Raw genomic sequence first — 14,447 nt, 5'->3', positions numbered from 1 at the left:
ATGTTAAATTCTTAAAGTAAAAGTGACATTTCCTTTAATTTTCATTTTCATCCTTTTACTTAAATTTTTAACATTACCATGAAATGACTCAGGATGTTTGAGAGTGGTTTCGACCTCATTGGATTTCATATGGAGAAACTAGAATTTTAGATTTCACTCAAAATTCAACAGACTTAATGGTTTTCAGGATTTCATGGTTTGGGGGTAAACAATAAATGCAATTAGAGCTCCAAATGATAAGAAAAACTCCTGATCTAGATCCCATTGTGTTGGACGATATTGATCCAACATCAGAATGGGTGGAGGAGACTGAAGAACCTGTGTTTGAGGCTGATTTTGATATCGACATGGCTTTGGCGGGGGATGAAGCAGATTATGTGGTGGCATCAGAACCAGGATCAATAGCGGCATCAAGGAAAGGCAAGGAACCAATGGAAGGCACTAGTCATGCAGGTCGACAAACTCGTGCTTCCATTAGGTCCACTTCTATTGTCATTGGTGGCATTGATATTGAGGTTGCAGATCAGGCTGAGGCATCCTCAGACTCTGAACCAGATGATGTCTATGTAGCTCCTGATGATGATCTTGTGTCTACTAGTAGTAGTGGTAATGAACTTGATGATTGATCATGTGTATACTGTAGACTTGTAGTAGGCCAATGGCCTCATAGCTTGCAGCAATGTTTTTGGACTTTATAGGCCATTTAGAGCCTCATTTGTTATGTATTTTGCTATTTTGTTGATGATATGTGTTGCACTCGGTGCCATTTTGATGTATTCACCTTTACATGGTATATAAATGAGCAAAATTTGCATATTTTGTCTCTATTGGCTTGGAATCATGGTTTTACATCTAAAAATAGTTTTGTTTCATTAAAAATTGATTATTTAATGTATTTTTTTAAAACCGGTTCGTTTAGACCAAACCAGTGCCGGTTAGACCGGTTCCGGTTGGTAAACCGGTTCATTAGGTGGACCGGTCCGGTCACCGGTTCCGGTTTTAAAAACATTGCCGCGAACTACAGGGAAGTACCCAAGGCTTTCCCTAGGAGATTTTCCTCGAAAAAAATAAGAATGGGCAACTTATCAAAGGAATGAAAAAATTAACGCAAACAGTGATAAACAGGAACTGAAAGTGCAGACAAATGAACAATGTAATATTATACAACCATGGAACAGCAGGTACTCCATGTTGGCATGGGGTGCCATCCACCACCAACTTTGGGTGCAAATTTATTGGAGAGGAGCCATAAAGCAGAACGACACAAAGCTATAGACAATTTCTCTTATTTCTTCCTCATCCGGAAGAGGGAGTAGTTGAATCAACATGAGTTTGAAACAAAATTATAACTAAAAGTAGCAACCTTTGCAAAAATAAATATTAACAAGTTAGCAATATATGATTTACGATGACTATTTCAATTGGGTTTATCTTTGGTGGTTGGGAGGAATGACTGTTATCCTCTCCACCTAGGTTTGATTCCCGCTAGTGACATGTTCAGTTCATATTGAGTATATTGTTGTAATGGCTTTGAGGCTTCTTGCTGTACAGACTTGAACCCTGAAGAATATCTTACCCTTGCCTACAAGCTGGATGGTGGGGTGTTTGGTTACATGGAAAAAAATGATTTACAATGACTATACAAGTGATAGCAATTTCAATACAAATTGACCAGTAAATTTATTATATTATGGCCTTGCAAAACAAAACTGTTTATTGAAATAACATGGTGTGGAATTTTCAGGATGTCAAATTAGTTGAGGTATACTCTGCTTACACAGAAACTGTGAATGTAATTTTGTTGGCAATCAGGCCTCCAAAATGAGTGCAGGTAGTCTATACTTAGTTCTGCATGCAAAAACTACCCCTTGGCCTTCATAGAAAGCAGATAAGGGTAAAATACAAGCAAAATCTCTAAAATTCCACTTTAACCTCCATCAAAATGATCAAGTTCACCAAACATCAAAACAATCTGCCATGAGAAAGGAGAAAACATTTATGCAACATAATATCCATGTCTAGACAAATTAGAACTTATCAAGTTTACTCTGCATATGTTATTGGGCTGCCCCTGTTTGAATGTGCCATTCTGATATTCATGGCATCCATTTGTCAATTATAATTGTCGCATTAGGACATAGTACATACATATTCATTACCTCGGTATTCTCTGGAATTCATGGTTGTTCCGCTAACCTTAAACCTGGGTGCTTGTGTCAAGGCTATTTTGTAATCAAGCTGAATTAATAGTTAATAGGGTTCTCTATTTTCAAGTCCTCTCTTATAGCTAGAAGTTTGCCAGCTTCTCGTCTTGCATCATCACAGCTCAAATCCCGATGCAAATGAAAGGGCATCATTAAGATCAAAGTTGTCTATAAAGCACCATTCTACATAGAAAATTGTTGGTTGTTATGAACTTCCCCTGCCCCTACCCCTCCCCACCACCCAAGACACACAAATTAGATGTGAAATATTTTCTAGCTAAAAAGGTGGAATATGCACTTTACAGGTGTGCTGTATTCAGTGAAAACATTATCTTTCAGACTGATAAGCGGTGATATTTCCACTATAATCACATTTAGATTGGTCAATGGTAAAATTGTCTCATCTTTTCTAAGTGTATCTTCTATTTTTCTTTTGCATTTGCATTATATATCATGCAAACATGTACCTTATTCTGTTTGTATTCTCAAATAATTAATAAGAGACTAAACAATAAGAAGAAAAGGTTTAATTTTCCTGAAGAAACAACAAAGGATTTTATAAAAACAGTAATTCATCCAACTGGACTCACTTCAGGTCACATCCAAGGCACAAGAAAGTCAGCACATTCTAGGCCAAGGAAAACATCTAAGGCCATCCAAAGTGAGATAAAGAAAACAGAAGACAAGCAGGCCTACCTTTCCAAAACTTTCTCCATTTCTTGGAGTCGCTTCTCAGATGACAACAGAGACTCCCTTGTACCAGTTAGATTATCAATATTAGACCGTAAAACCTCAAAATCATGCCTCACCCTTGACAGTTCCTGCTCATTTTGTGCGGCACGCTGTCTTTGCCTTAAGGTCTCCTGTTCCATATGTTCAAGCTTCTGCTGCATTTCCTTTAGGACCCCACTGGTTCCTTTGGCTACATTCTCCATCTCTTCTACTCGTGCCCACATGTTCTCAATCTGCAGTGCCTTCTTCTTCACCTGATCCTGACTTACATTTGCCTTTTTTCTCTCCAATGCAATCTCTGTCTCAGCTATAATAGTCCTTTTAAGAAGCACCTCCATCACATCGTTCACTAACATCACAGACATAGCTATCTGTTCCACATACTCCTCTTCACTCTGTTCTGTAGGGCCTACCATGTCCCCTTCACATTTTGGATCTGAGTTTTGGCTGCATCCTTTGACCTTTGAACTTTCGAATAGCGAAATGTTAGGATCCTTGCACCACTCACCCATGGGAACACCCTTTTTGTCAACAAATCCTACACCTTCTTCATATTTGATACCACATGCAGTATATGCAAAACCTGGCATAGACATAATTCTTGCTTTGGACTTCAAAAATGACAACAAATTATTTGCAGTCTTGACACGCCGACGAAGATGATCCACTTCATTTTTCTCTCTTTCCCCAGCACTCAAAAGACATTCTTTCACCTCCAACAGTTCTGATTCCAGAAGGTCCTCTCGAGCTTGTCTATGGGTCAATTCCACCTGCCACGTATCCTTCATCTCCCTGATTTGGGCCTTCAATAACTCTTTTTCAGTATCTCCATTCATTTTGTTTCCCCTTGTGAACTTTTCAATACAATGGTGTTCGAGTTGTGCAGATTAGCCTGCAGCACCAAAAAAATGATCTCAGACACCAGAGGGCAAGCTGTTCACAAGTAGGAGTACTTCATGGGTGAGCGAAAATGAAACTGCAACTTATAGACATAGGCACTCTCATTCAACTTTCAAGCATAGAATCAATTTAAATGCAAGACTATATCACGTTCCATGCCTTCAAAAGCAACAGCAAGTTCAAAGGATACCAAACAAGGAAACATGACTAGTTTGAATTCTACCTAATGGGGTAGTTATGTACTATAATAGGATATGACAGAGGAATAACAAATGTATTTATCTTAAATTAGGCATATAAGGCTATCAGATCCATCTTTTCATGTTTTCTCTTTCTAGTTGAGAAAATACCAGTTAAAAATCCCAGGTATTTTACTCACCTGTGTATTCCTCAGTTTATGTAGCAAAACTAATTATCCCAGCATAACACATTAGAAATGTAGATGATGGTAAGTGCTATTGAAAAGTGGTCTTCCTGTTATCAAGGGCTAGAATAAGCTAAATGGGGCATGTTATCGTCAAGAAATTCCTGTCCTGCAAAATGTAAGTGAAGTCCAGATAACTATAGGAAATAAAACAGTCACCTCGCTTGTTTCCTATTGCTTCAAAGTTAGCGCATACTAACTTCAGAGGGGGTGTCCCTAAGCGAAGGTGTCAACTGCAAATCAACACTGGCAAGGAGCATCTCAAATCAATAACATGAATCCGCTATATTTTAGAAAACAAATAAATCAGAAAACGTGGAAAGCAGACAGTGTGCTAAAGAGCATGGAAAATTATGCAAACTATAAATTAGAAGGGAAAAGATACTGTTTTCTGCTAAATAGTACGGAGCAGCAAGCTGTAAACATGCATAAAATTACTCTAAACTGCTGGATAAACAAGGAAATCAATGCAATAACTACTCAATAAATATGGGTATGCAAACCAAGCCAACTAAGATGAGGAAAACCGTTGATTACTGTGTAAAAACAATGTTTATCAGCAAGTTGTTCTTACTATCTTCTATGCTGGAAAACATGAATTAAATTCTATTTTTATATTTTATCATGCATGAAAATTGATGAGTTGAAAATCCTTTCTCGTTCTGTAAAAAATGTCAAAAATCTGCACATTAAGCTTGCTGTTTTTTGACAAAATACTAATGAAAATGAACAAGAATCAACAATGATATATATCCCTAAATGATTAAACTAACAAAGTAAATCGACCAGTGCTTTCCATGGAGCTTGTTACCCCACCTTCCAGCAGGGGTACCTGTAATCAAATTATTCACTTTTATTTGCATTTTGATGAGCAGGGCAGACAGGAGACATGACTGTTTTTATTCTGATTTTGGGCATCTTGATATTTCCCAAGGTCACGGATTCCAATGCACAGGGTCCCCACTCTAGAATTCAACAAGGGCTCATCATGATCAGCACGAGGCGGACTTGACATGCCATGTTGAATTTTTGGCAAAAGGAAGATATTTCAAGGTGAATCCCATCTCTAAAGGCTGACATGGGCATATGTTCTGTGAACATAAATGAGGCAAAGCAAAGCCATTGCATGTGCTATATTATAAATTGCATGTTGGCCATAAGGCCTCCTATCACCCATGAAAGCCTTTTCATGTTCAAAAGAGGAGGAAGATTGGTGTTTTCATGCAAGATAATGCAGGTCGTTGACTCCTAGTTCAACTCGCCACCTTGTCCAAGCTATACATTGGAGTCCAAGGTCAACAATGGGAACAGTGAGGGAGAAAAGTGAATGTTGGCGGGTCTAAAATGGTCAATCCAATTTCCATCTAACCTCCTCACTCAAAATACTAGCCAAATCAAGCAAGGCATTAGCCATCTCATGCAAAGTGAGTCCCCTCCTCCTAGACCTTAGGCACCTTTTCCAAGATTGAGCAATAACTAAGTGAACGTTGGCTTTCTCATTGTGTAGGTCAACCCTCCACCTAGTCGTTGAACCATTCCAAGGGGGCGTTGGGCATCATTTTCAAGAGGTCGAACATTTTAAGGAATATTTCAGTCTAGATCAAGTCAAATGTTGCAGTGTTGGACCATTTCTTCTCTTTATTGGGTGGATTGAACCTCTCCTTCATAGGGATTTGTGTATTTGAACCTCTTCATGGGGATTTGTGTATTTCTCATCGTACATGTAGCTTTGACCACTTTATTTATTGATCTTTACCTCTAGAAGTAGATTAGATATAGAATTTCCTTATTAGATCTAAGAAAATTCTGCAAATAATATTATTTAATGCAAAGGAAGTTTCTTACCTCCTCTATATAAAGGAAGAGCTTCCTCATTTGTAATCATGGTTGGATAGTAGGAGTATTCCTCTCCCTGGGGTTTAATGAAATGTCTCTAGGTGTCTATTGGTGTTGAGTGTCTATTATGTGATGTATGTTTCAGCAAAGAAGGCTAGTTCTTTCTTGGTTCCGTTTACAGTATTTTTAGGGGTTTAATTTATAAGCAATTCAATATCACCGCAAGGCTTTGTGAGATCAATCCATTGAGGGGAAATACTGTCACATGGAAGAGGATGTCAAAGGCATAGGTCTTCATATCCCCTTTGATGGTGTGAGGGAGGCATTGAGCCTCTTTGCTCGGCAGACCCTCGAAGGGGTTCCCTTAACGAAAGCTTCATTTGTTTCATGCCATAGTCGATCCTTGGGTTAAGGGCAATCCTAGTGAGGAATGCTCTCTAGTGGGGTTTTGGCTTTACACTTTTCCTTGATTAGCTAAGAGATTACTCATTCTCTAGATGCTAGTCCCTCCGCTGATCCATTATTACAGATAACTGACAAAAGGAGGTTGTTATTCTCAATACCCTCTCATCATTGACTTTCTCTTGACTCCATAGCCCCTAAATATTGGCACTAATCTTTGTGATATCACCTTGTTTCTTATTACTTAGCCCTAGTGATTCTTTATGGAATCCCCCCTTGAGCCAAAGGAGATCTAGCCTAAATTGCAGAGGTAGGTCATTAAGTTGACAATGGGTGACCTTCCTAGGTTCCGCTTGGATTGTACAATGTGGGTTAAAGCTTTTATCATTCTAACATACAATTTGGCCAGTAATAGAGCTGAATAATGAATTCAAGAAATCAAGTAGGAAAAATGAAAATTATTGGTTTCTTCCTACTCAATTTGCTATTAAGCATGCAATAAAAGCAAGACAGACTCTACATATGATATAAATTCTTACACAATAATCACAAGTATCAGTCATCAAGCAAATGATAGATCATTATTACCAAGGGTTATAGGTAGAACAAAGTATTTAAGAAGTAGGAATACACTAATCACTCTCAGATATCTTAAGATATGATAAGATAAGATAATTTCTTTAATGTCCAACGAATGACCATAAATAGGTCAATGGGACTAAAGGATACAACCAATACGAGTACAATGTGGGAGAAGCCAAGATTTTCAACTTCTCCACATCACATGGGATAGAACACAAATCACGATGATGACTGCAACGTTGTTCAACTAATCCCTGCACTATATTGGTAGCTCTCAATCACATGCTCTCTAGAAATAAATATGAAGCAGGGGAAGGAAGAAAGCATTGATGATCTTCCTCCAGCGATTTTACAACAAAGAGATAAGTGCAAGAGTAGTGATGGATTAAAATAGATATCCAACTCTAGAGTATAACCAATACTAGGTCCAATAAGAACAGAATTTCCAAAAATACCACAAGGAAGTCTCTACGTGAAGTGCTCCATATATGGGATAATTAAGGCCCCATAAGTGCACCCTATCTCAAGAATAGACAATATCATGCAGATAGCACAAAAGCATGCCATAAATGGTCCTCTTGGGGCACACACCTTTTCAAGTATAGCTGTTGACCCCTAATAAATAACCCCTATCCCAAAATTACTCCCAACCCTGTGCTCCAAGAATAGTGAGTGCATGAAGGTATAATGGAAAAATTCAAAAGCAAGCAGGAGGAATTGTTTTAGACAATAATAGAGGAAATTTCATAGAAGGTATAATGCAAATATAGCAAATTTCATGCTTCAAATAGAAAGATAACTAGGTATAAAAAGAGGAGATAAGAAATGATAAATAGAGCAATATAACCCTCCAAGGAAAGCACTATATTGCCTTGGTAAGAAGATCAGGGCTCTGCAATATGACCCTTTTGAGGTATTGGAGAAGATGGGAGATAATGCCGACAGACTCAATCTAACCCGTACATGCACAATTACCCAGTAGCGAATGTTGAAATGTGGCAACAAGAATATTCCAATTTAATTTGTCCTTGAATTAAATTGTGAATTAAAATCAAATTTAGTCTTAATAGCTACTTGGAAATAATTAATTAAGTTATTTTGACTTAATTAGTTGGAGAAATTCAAGTTAGAAGTCTTTCTGAAGTCATGCAAAAGTTATCCCTTAAATTACGTAGATAAGATTGAGTTATATTTGAGTTGTAATTAGTTAACTCAATTTATTGAGTTAAGTCCAGTTAAATTAGTTCCAAACTGTTTGAGGAACTAATGGTGAGATAACAGTCAGTTGATGCATGCATGCACTCAACTAGTGTACTCTAGTTAACTGAAGATTCCCTCATTAGAAACTCTTGCATGTCTATTCTGAGAAAGACCCAGTAAAGTTAAATGTCAAGGACAGTCTACTATCAGTTGCATGTGTTTTTTTATAAAGAAAACTCATGCATGCAGAAGGAATCATTCCTTGAGGATTGCGCAGTTCTGACAGTGTGTGAGATCAGTGTTCCACTTGGTTGAAGGTGAATCATCCCAGAGGAACAGCGCAAGGAAATAGGAGCTTGGAGGGCAAAGAGAAAGGCTTGTGAGAAGCCAAGATTGCCTGTGAGCATCTGTGAGGATTGTATTGAGAGTTGGCTAGCTGTGAGAGCTAAGGCATTGTATAATTCTGATGTATTTCTACCTTGTATGATAATACAGATAGTGGGGTTTTTAGCTGAGGCTTTCCCCAAAGTATTTTCATGTGTATTGTGAATTGATTCTTCTTCTTCTGGTTATATTGTTCAACTCGATCTTTAAGTTTTCGCAAATTGATAGTAGAAGTAGGTTATATTATTCTGCTTTGATTTATATTGCATTATTAGGTTCACCTACATAGCAGATTTTCTACATGGTATCAGAGCTGGATTTGTAGAGAAAATTTCTACATGGTATCAGAGCGAGATTTGTAGAGAATTTGCAGATTTTCTACATCAGAGCCAAGTTTATCGGAGCTGCGAACAGTGTACTGAGAAGAGAATTCGAAGTTTGAAGTTCGGGGTTGCAGGTGCAAATCGAATTCTTATCATACTTCAAGGTTGGCCAATGGCGTTCTATGGCTTGAGACTCGAGTATGCCTTGGAAGGTAGCTCGAATTACATAGCATGGAAAAATAGAATGTAGGTTGTATTAGAAGACAATGGCTTGAAGGAATTCATTGATCAAGAAATCCAAAAGCCAGCTTCAACTAATGCACAAGAGTTGGCTGAGTGGAAGAAGTGTGTGGCGAAGGCGAGACGGATCATCCTTGAGGGAGTTCGAGACCATATTGTCTCGAGTCTCCATGGGAAGGATATTCCATTTTCAATGTGGAAGACATTGAAGGACCTCTACTAGAACAGTAGCGACCAAAGGAAATTGGCGCTCAAGGATAAGCTTCGAAGAATCAAGATGGAGAAGGGTGATACTATTTCCACATATCTGAACAAGCTCACCACCTGCAGAGATGAGCTTGGCAATGTGGGAATAACTACTGCCAATGATGATATGGTGAGGCTCTCTCTCATTTGTTGGAAATAATACTGAGAGGGGGGGCGAATCAGTATTATCAGATCAGTAAAACCTTTACAAATTTCATACTCAGAAACATATACGCTACTTCAGTTAAGTGAACCCGCGTGTACACGCTACTATGTCTAAAGCAACTAGCGTATATCCAGAAATCTTATGATTCAGTTAGCTTATCTTCAGTAAATGCATCAGAACATTATTAACCATATTAACAGGAAACAGGTGCAGTATAACAGAATAGATCATCACACAAAAGCCACACACATGAACACCATGATATAAGGTGGAAACCCAATGTGGGTGAAAACCACCTGCTGCAATTCGTCTCTTTCTTCTTTAATAAGAAACTTCTTTTACAATGTACTGGTGCAGTCATTTACCAGCACGCAGGCTACAACCTGCAGAGGGCTACAACCCTCATAGCTCTTGTACTAGCCGATCCATTTACTAGTACGTAGGTGCCAACCCTACAGAAGGCTACAACCTTCACTCGTTTTCCAGCTGCTCCTGGAAGGGAGCTACAACCCCCTGGCTCTTGTACTGGCTGATATGTTCACCAGTACGTAGGTGCCGGCCTACGATCTTCCCGGGACCACGTTTCATACATTTTCATACTGGATCCATGAAACAATCACCATTGTAGTACAACCTGCATCATCAATCTCTGAATCACCCAATACTGAATCACTGAAACCCTGTCAACAACAACCAGACAACATAACAACAACCAGATCCAACTCCATCTTCAAATATCATACTTCACATTGTATACGCTACTTCGACGAACCCAACCTGCGTGTATACGCTCTTTTACCAAAACCAACCCGCGTACAGATCTGCAAATTCTAACTTATAACTCCGCAGCTATATTAGACATCAGAACATACCCAGATCATAACACTAAACATGCGTCAATAGATCTAGTCTATCCACAGTCATACCATATGAAGATAATCATTCCAAGCCTTGAGATCTCGTTCCATTGTTCATCTTCCTCCACATGAGTGAAACCTTGGTTCAGATCACCAACCCATAACCAGCATTTGGATCTCACACTTCCTCAGATCTTCATCATTCACACCAACTCTAACCATCTAGCCTAATGATCTTTTCCTTATATAGGCTTAGGCCCTTCACAATACCACGGTCCAAAACCATAGTAACACAATACCATCAACTTCAAAACTAGGGATCAACACGTCCGTCGAGACACCATGGTCCAAAACCATAGGCACAACTTCCAAGGACTAACCGCCACGGACCAAAGGTACTTTTCACATGTACGCGCTTTTACTGAAGCCAACCTGCATGTACACGCTGATTTTCCTTACTGAACCTGCGTATATCGCTTTCTTGTCCTGCTGTACTAAGATCTGTCCTCTTATTAAGTTGCCATCACCTGTACCTGCCTCTGAGTGAGTTGCCATCAAGGACAACACTTGTATCATAATGCCAACAATCTCCCCCTTTGGACTTGATGGCAACCACCACACCAAGTCACTCTCCCCCTTTGACATCAAGGGCAAAGGGCGGACCAAGATATTCTCCTCTTTGGTATACCTTTTGTTGTACATACTCCCCCTGAGTACCTGCTGAAATCTCCAAAAGTGCTTCCCCTTTGTATATGCCAAAGTGTACCAATCTGTCCATGCTCCCCCTGAGTACATGTTGAAGTTTCTGATTTGGCTCCCCTTTGTATTAATCCATCCATGCTCCCCCTGAGCAGATGCAGGTTCTAAGACCAGCCATTCATTCAAGACCATGACTATCATTCATCATATATGATCTGTACCATAAGCAACAGCCTGCAATTCCTTTGATCAAACAGCAAGATGTATCATTTAGCTTCATAGACTTTATCAACAACTTCTAACCATAATGCCAACAATGCATTATTTGAAGTATATGCTCCCCCTGAGCCTGTGCCATCTGTAGTTAGATCTGATCATGCATACATCAGTAATAAGCATCAAGATCTCATCATCATCAAGTTAGGATTAAACAACTTCTAACATCTTACAAGTATCAAGACATTTCCAGACATCCTCAGCAGACTGTAACTGTTAACCAATAGAGCATATACTGGACTGGATCATATCAGACCCCTTTTCTGAGTCTGTCCCCACTGCTTTTTCACAAACTGACATATACGCGACTTTACAGTGTGAAACTCGCGTATATACGCGGATTTCCTTCATGAAACTTGCGTATGAGAATTTGAACACTGAAGTTTGACACTTTCAGCTCCCCCTGAGTCTGTTATGTCTGTGTTGGGCTGAGTACCATGTGCTGTGCCACATCTTTCTAACTGAACTTCCTTCTTCTTCCATATCTTCAAGCATGTTGATGATTTCTTTTTATCATGAGCTTTGTTCCTGCAATCTTTTGCTCTATGTCCAAGCTTGTTACATGCATAGCATCTTACATGTTTCATATTCCTCCTATAGCAATCGGCAGCTTTGTGACCAAACATATTGCAAGAAAAGCAATATCCATTAAAGTACCTTGAATGTGATGATCTTTCTGCATGATGGTCTTGAAACCTTCTTCTTCTACATATGGCTGCAACATGTCCAAGATTATGACATACATGGCATTCAACATTATTCATGGGAGGAGTAAAAGATTTTCTTTGAGGAGTCTCTTTCCTTGATTGTTGATGGGGTTGTCCTTTCATCTCCTTGTAGAGCCTTTCAGTTTTTGCATTAGAGATTCTTGTCTTACTTTGTGAACCAGATTCATCTTCAATAGACTCATGAAAACCAAGACCAGTTTTGATAGCAGGGGACCTTTGACTACTAAGAATATCATCCAAGATCTTAGTACTATCTTGAAATCGTAATAGTTTATCTTTTTCTTCTAATTTACTTTTCAAGATTTTTACCTCAACTTGATGTTGTTCTTCTTTTTCCAGACATTGCTTCTTCAAGGTCTCTTCAGCTTCCTTCCTTCATCCAGCTGATGCCTTAGTTTGAGGATCTCGTTTTCTTGCTCTTTATTCAGCGCTAGCAGCATTTGTCGAATTTTGGAGGCACATTCCAACTGATCTTCTAATCTGATGATTTCTTCTTTGAGGGCATTCTCCCTTTTGCTTTGATCTGATGCTTCATTTGTTTGTCCATCTTCATTCTGAGGTGATTCAGGATCTGAATTCTTGCTTCCACTCAACAGCAGGTTGTCATTGTTCCTTTGAGCTGTCTTCTTCTTCTGACGTGCTTTCTTTCCCATTGTTCTACGAATCTCCTTCAAGCGATCAAGCTTCTCTGAAGGACCGGCTCTGATTCCAATTGTTGGAAATAATACTGAGAGGGGGGGTGAATCAGTATTATCAGATCAGTAAAACCTTTACAAATTTCATACTCAGAAACATATACGCTACTTCAGTTAAGTGAACCCGCGTGTACACGCTACTATGTCTAAAGCAACTAGCGTATATCCAGAAATCTTATGATTCAGTTAGCTTATCTTCAGTAAATGCATCAGAACATTATTAACCATATTAACAGGAAACAGGTGCAGTATAACAGAACAGATCATCACACAAAAGCCACACACATGAACACCATGATATAAGGTGGAAACCCAATGTGGGTGAAAACCACCTGCTGCAATTCGTCTCTTTCTTCTTTAATAAGAAACTTCTTTTACAATGCACTGGTGCAGTCATTTACCAGCACGCAGGCTACAACCTGCAGAGGGCTACAACCCTCATAGCTCTTGTACTAGCCGATCCATTTACTAGTACATAGGTGCCAACCCTACAGAAGGCTACAACCTTCACTCGTTTTCCAGCTGCTCCTGGAAGGGAGCTACAACCCCCTGGCTCTTGTATTGGCTGATATGTTCACCAGTACGTAGGTGCCGGCCTACGATCTTCCCGGGACCACGTTTCATACATTTTCATACTGGATCCATGAAATAATCACCATTGTAGTACAACCTGCATCATCAATCTCTGAATCACCCAATACTGAATCACTGAAACCCTGTCAACAACAACCAGACAACATAACAACCCAACCTGCGTGTATACGCTCTTTTACCAAAACCAACCCGCGTACAGATCTGCAAATTCTAACTTATAACTCCGCAGCTATATCAGACATCAGAACATACCCAAATCATAACACTAAACATGCGTCAATAGATCTAGTCTATCCACAGTCATACCATATGAAGATAATCATTCCAAGCCTTGAGATCTCGTTCCATTGTTCATCTTCCTCCACATGAGTGAAACCTTGGTTCAGATCACCAACCCATAACCAGCGTTTGGATCTCACACTTCCTCAGATCTTCATCATTCACACCAACTCTAACCATCTAGCCTAATGATCTTTTCCTTATATAGGCTTAGGCCCTTCACAATACCACGGTCCAAAACCATAGTAACACAATACCATCAACTTCAAAACTAGGGATCAACACGTCCGTCGAGACACCATGGTCCAAAACCATAGGCACAACTTCCAAGGACTAACCGCCACGGACCAAAGGTACTTTTCACATGTACGCGCTTTTACTGAAGCCAACCTGCGTGTACACGCTGATTTTCCTTACTGAACCTGCGTATATCGCTTTCTTGTCCTGCTGTACTAAGATCTGTCCTCTGATTAAGTTGCCATCACCTGTACCTGCCTCTGAGTGAGTTGCCATCAAGGACAACACTTGTATCATAATGCCAACATCATTGGCCTTCCAAAGAGTTGGAATAGCTACCAGGACTCTGTGAATGGAAGGGAGAAACTACCAGATTGGGAACGACTGTGGTCGGATTTGATGCAGGAGGAGATCAAGAGGAGCACTTGAGATGGTTCTTCATC

At 39.4% G+C, this 14,447-nt stretch overlaps 1 protein-coding gene across 6 annotated transcripts in view; it reads right to left on the bottom strand.

The window, feature by feature from the left end:
- Window positions 1-14,447, bottom strand: part of LOC149146305 (uncharacterized) — a 93,375-nt gene that overhangs the window by 63,133 nt on the left and 15,795 nt on the right. For 3 of the 6 annotated variants that reach the window (XM_089446988.1, XM_089446990.1, XM_089446986.1), the window contains exon 2: window positions 2,901-3,828. In XM_089446988.1, the coding sequence (XP_089303114.1) occupies window positions 2,901-3,772 (872 nt within the window). In that variant the 5' untranslated portion in view covers window positions 3,773-3,828. Of the gene's footprint in view, window positions 1-2,900; window positions 3,870-4,419; window positions 4,507-14,447 lie in introns of all 6 variants that reach the window. The other 3 variants (XM_089446989.1, XM_089446987.1, XM_089446991.1) reach the window with 3 other exon arrangements.

The sequence above is a fragment of the Pinus tabuliformis genome, chromosome X (genome assembly GCF_031772625.1).
Source record: "Pinus tabuliformis cultivar Carrire ecotype Pingquan chromosome X, CPIR1, whole genome shotgun sequence".
NCBI classification, from domain to species: domain Eukaryota; kingdom Viridiplantae; phylum Streptophyta; class Pinopsida; order Pinales; family Pinaceae; genus Pinus; species Pinus tabuliformis.
The sequence above is the reverse complement of the archived record's forward strand: the minus strand, read 5'-3'. Positions and strand labels throughout refer to the sequence as shown.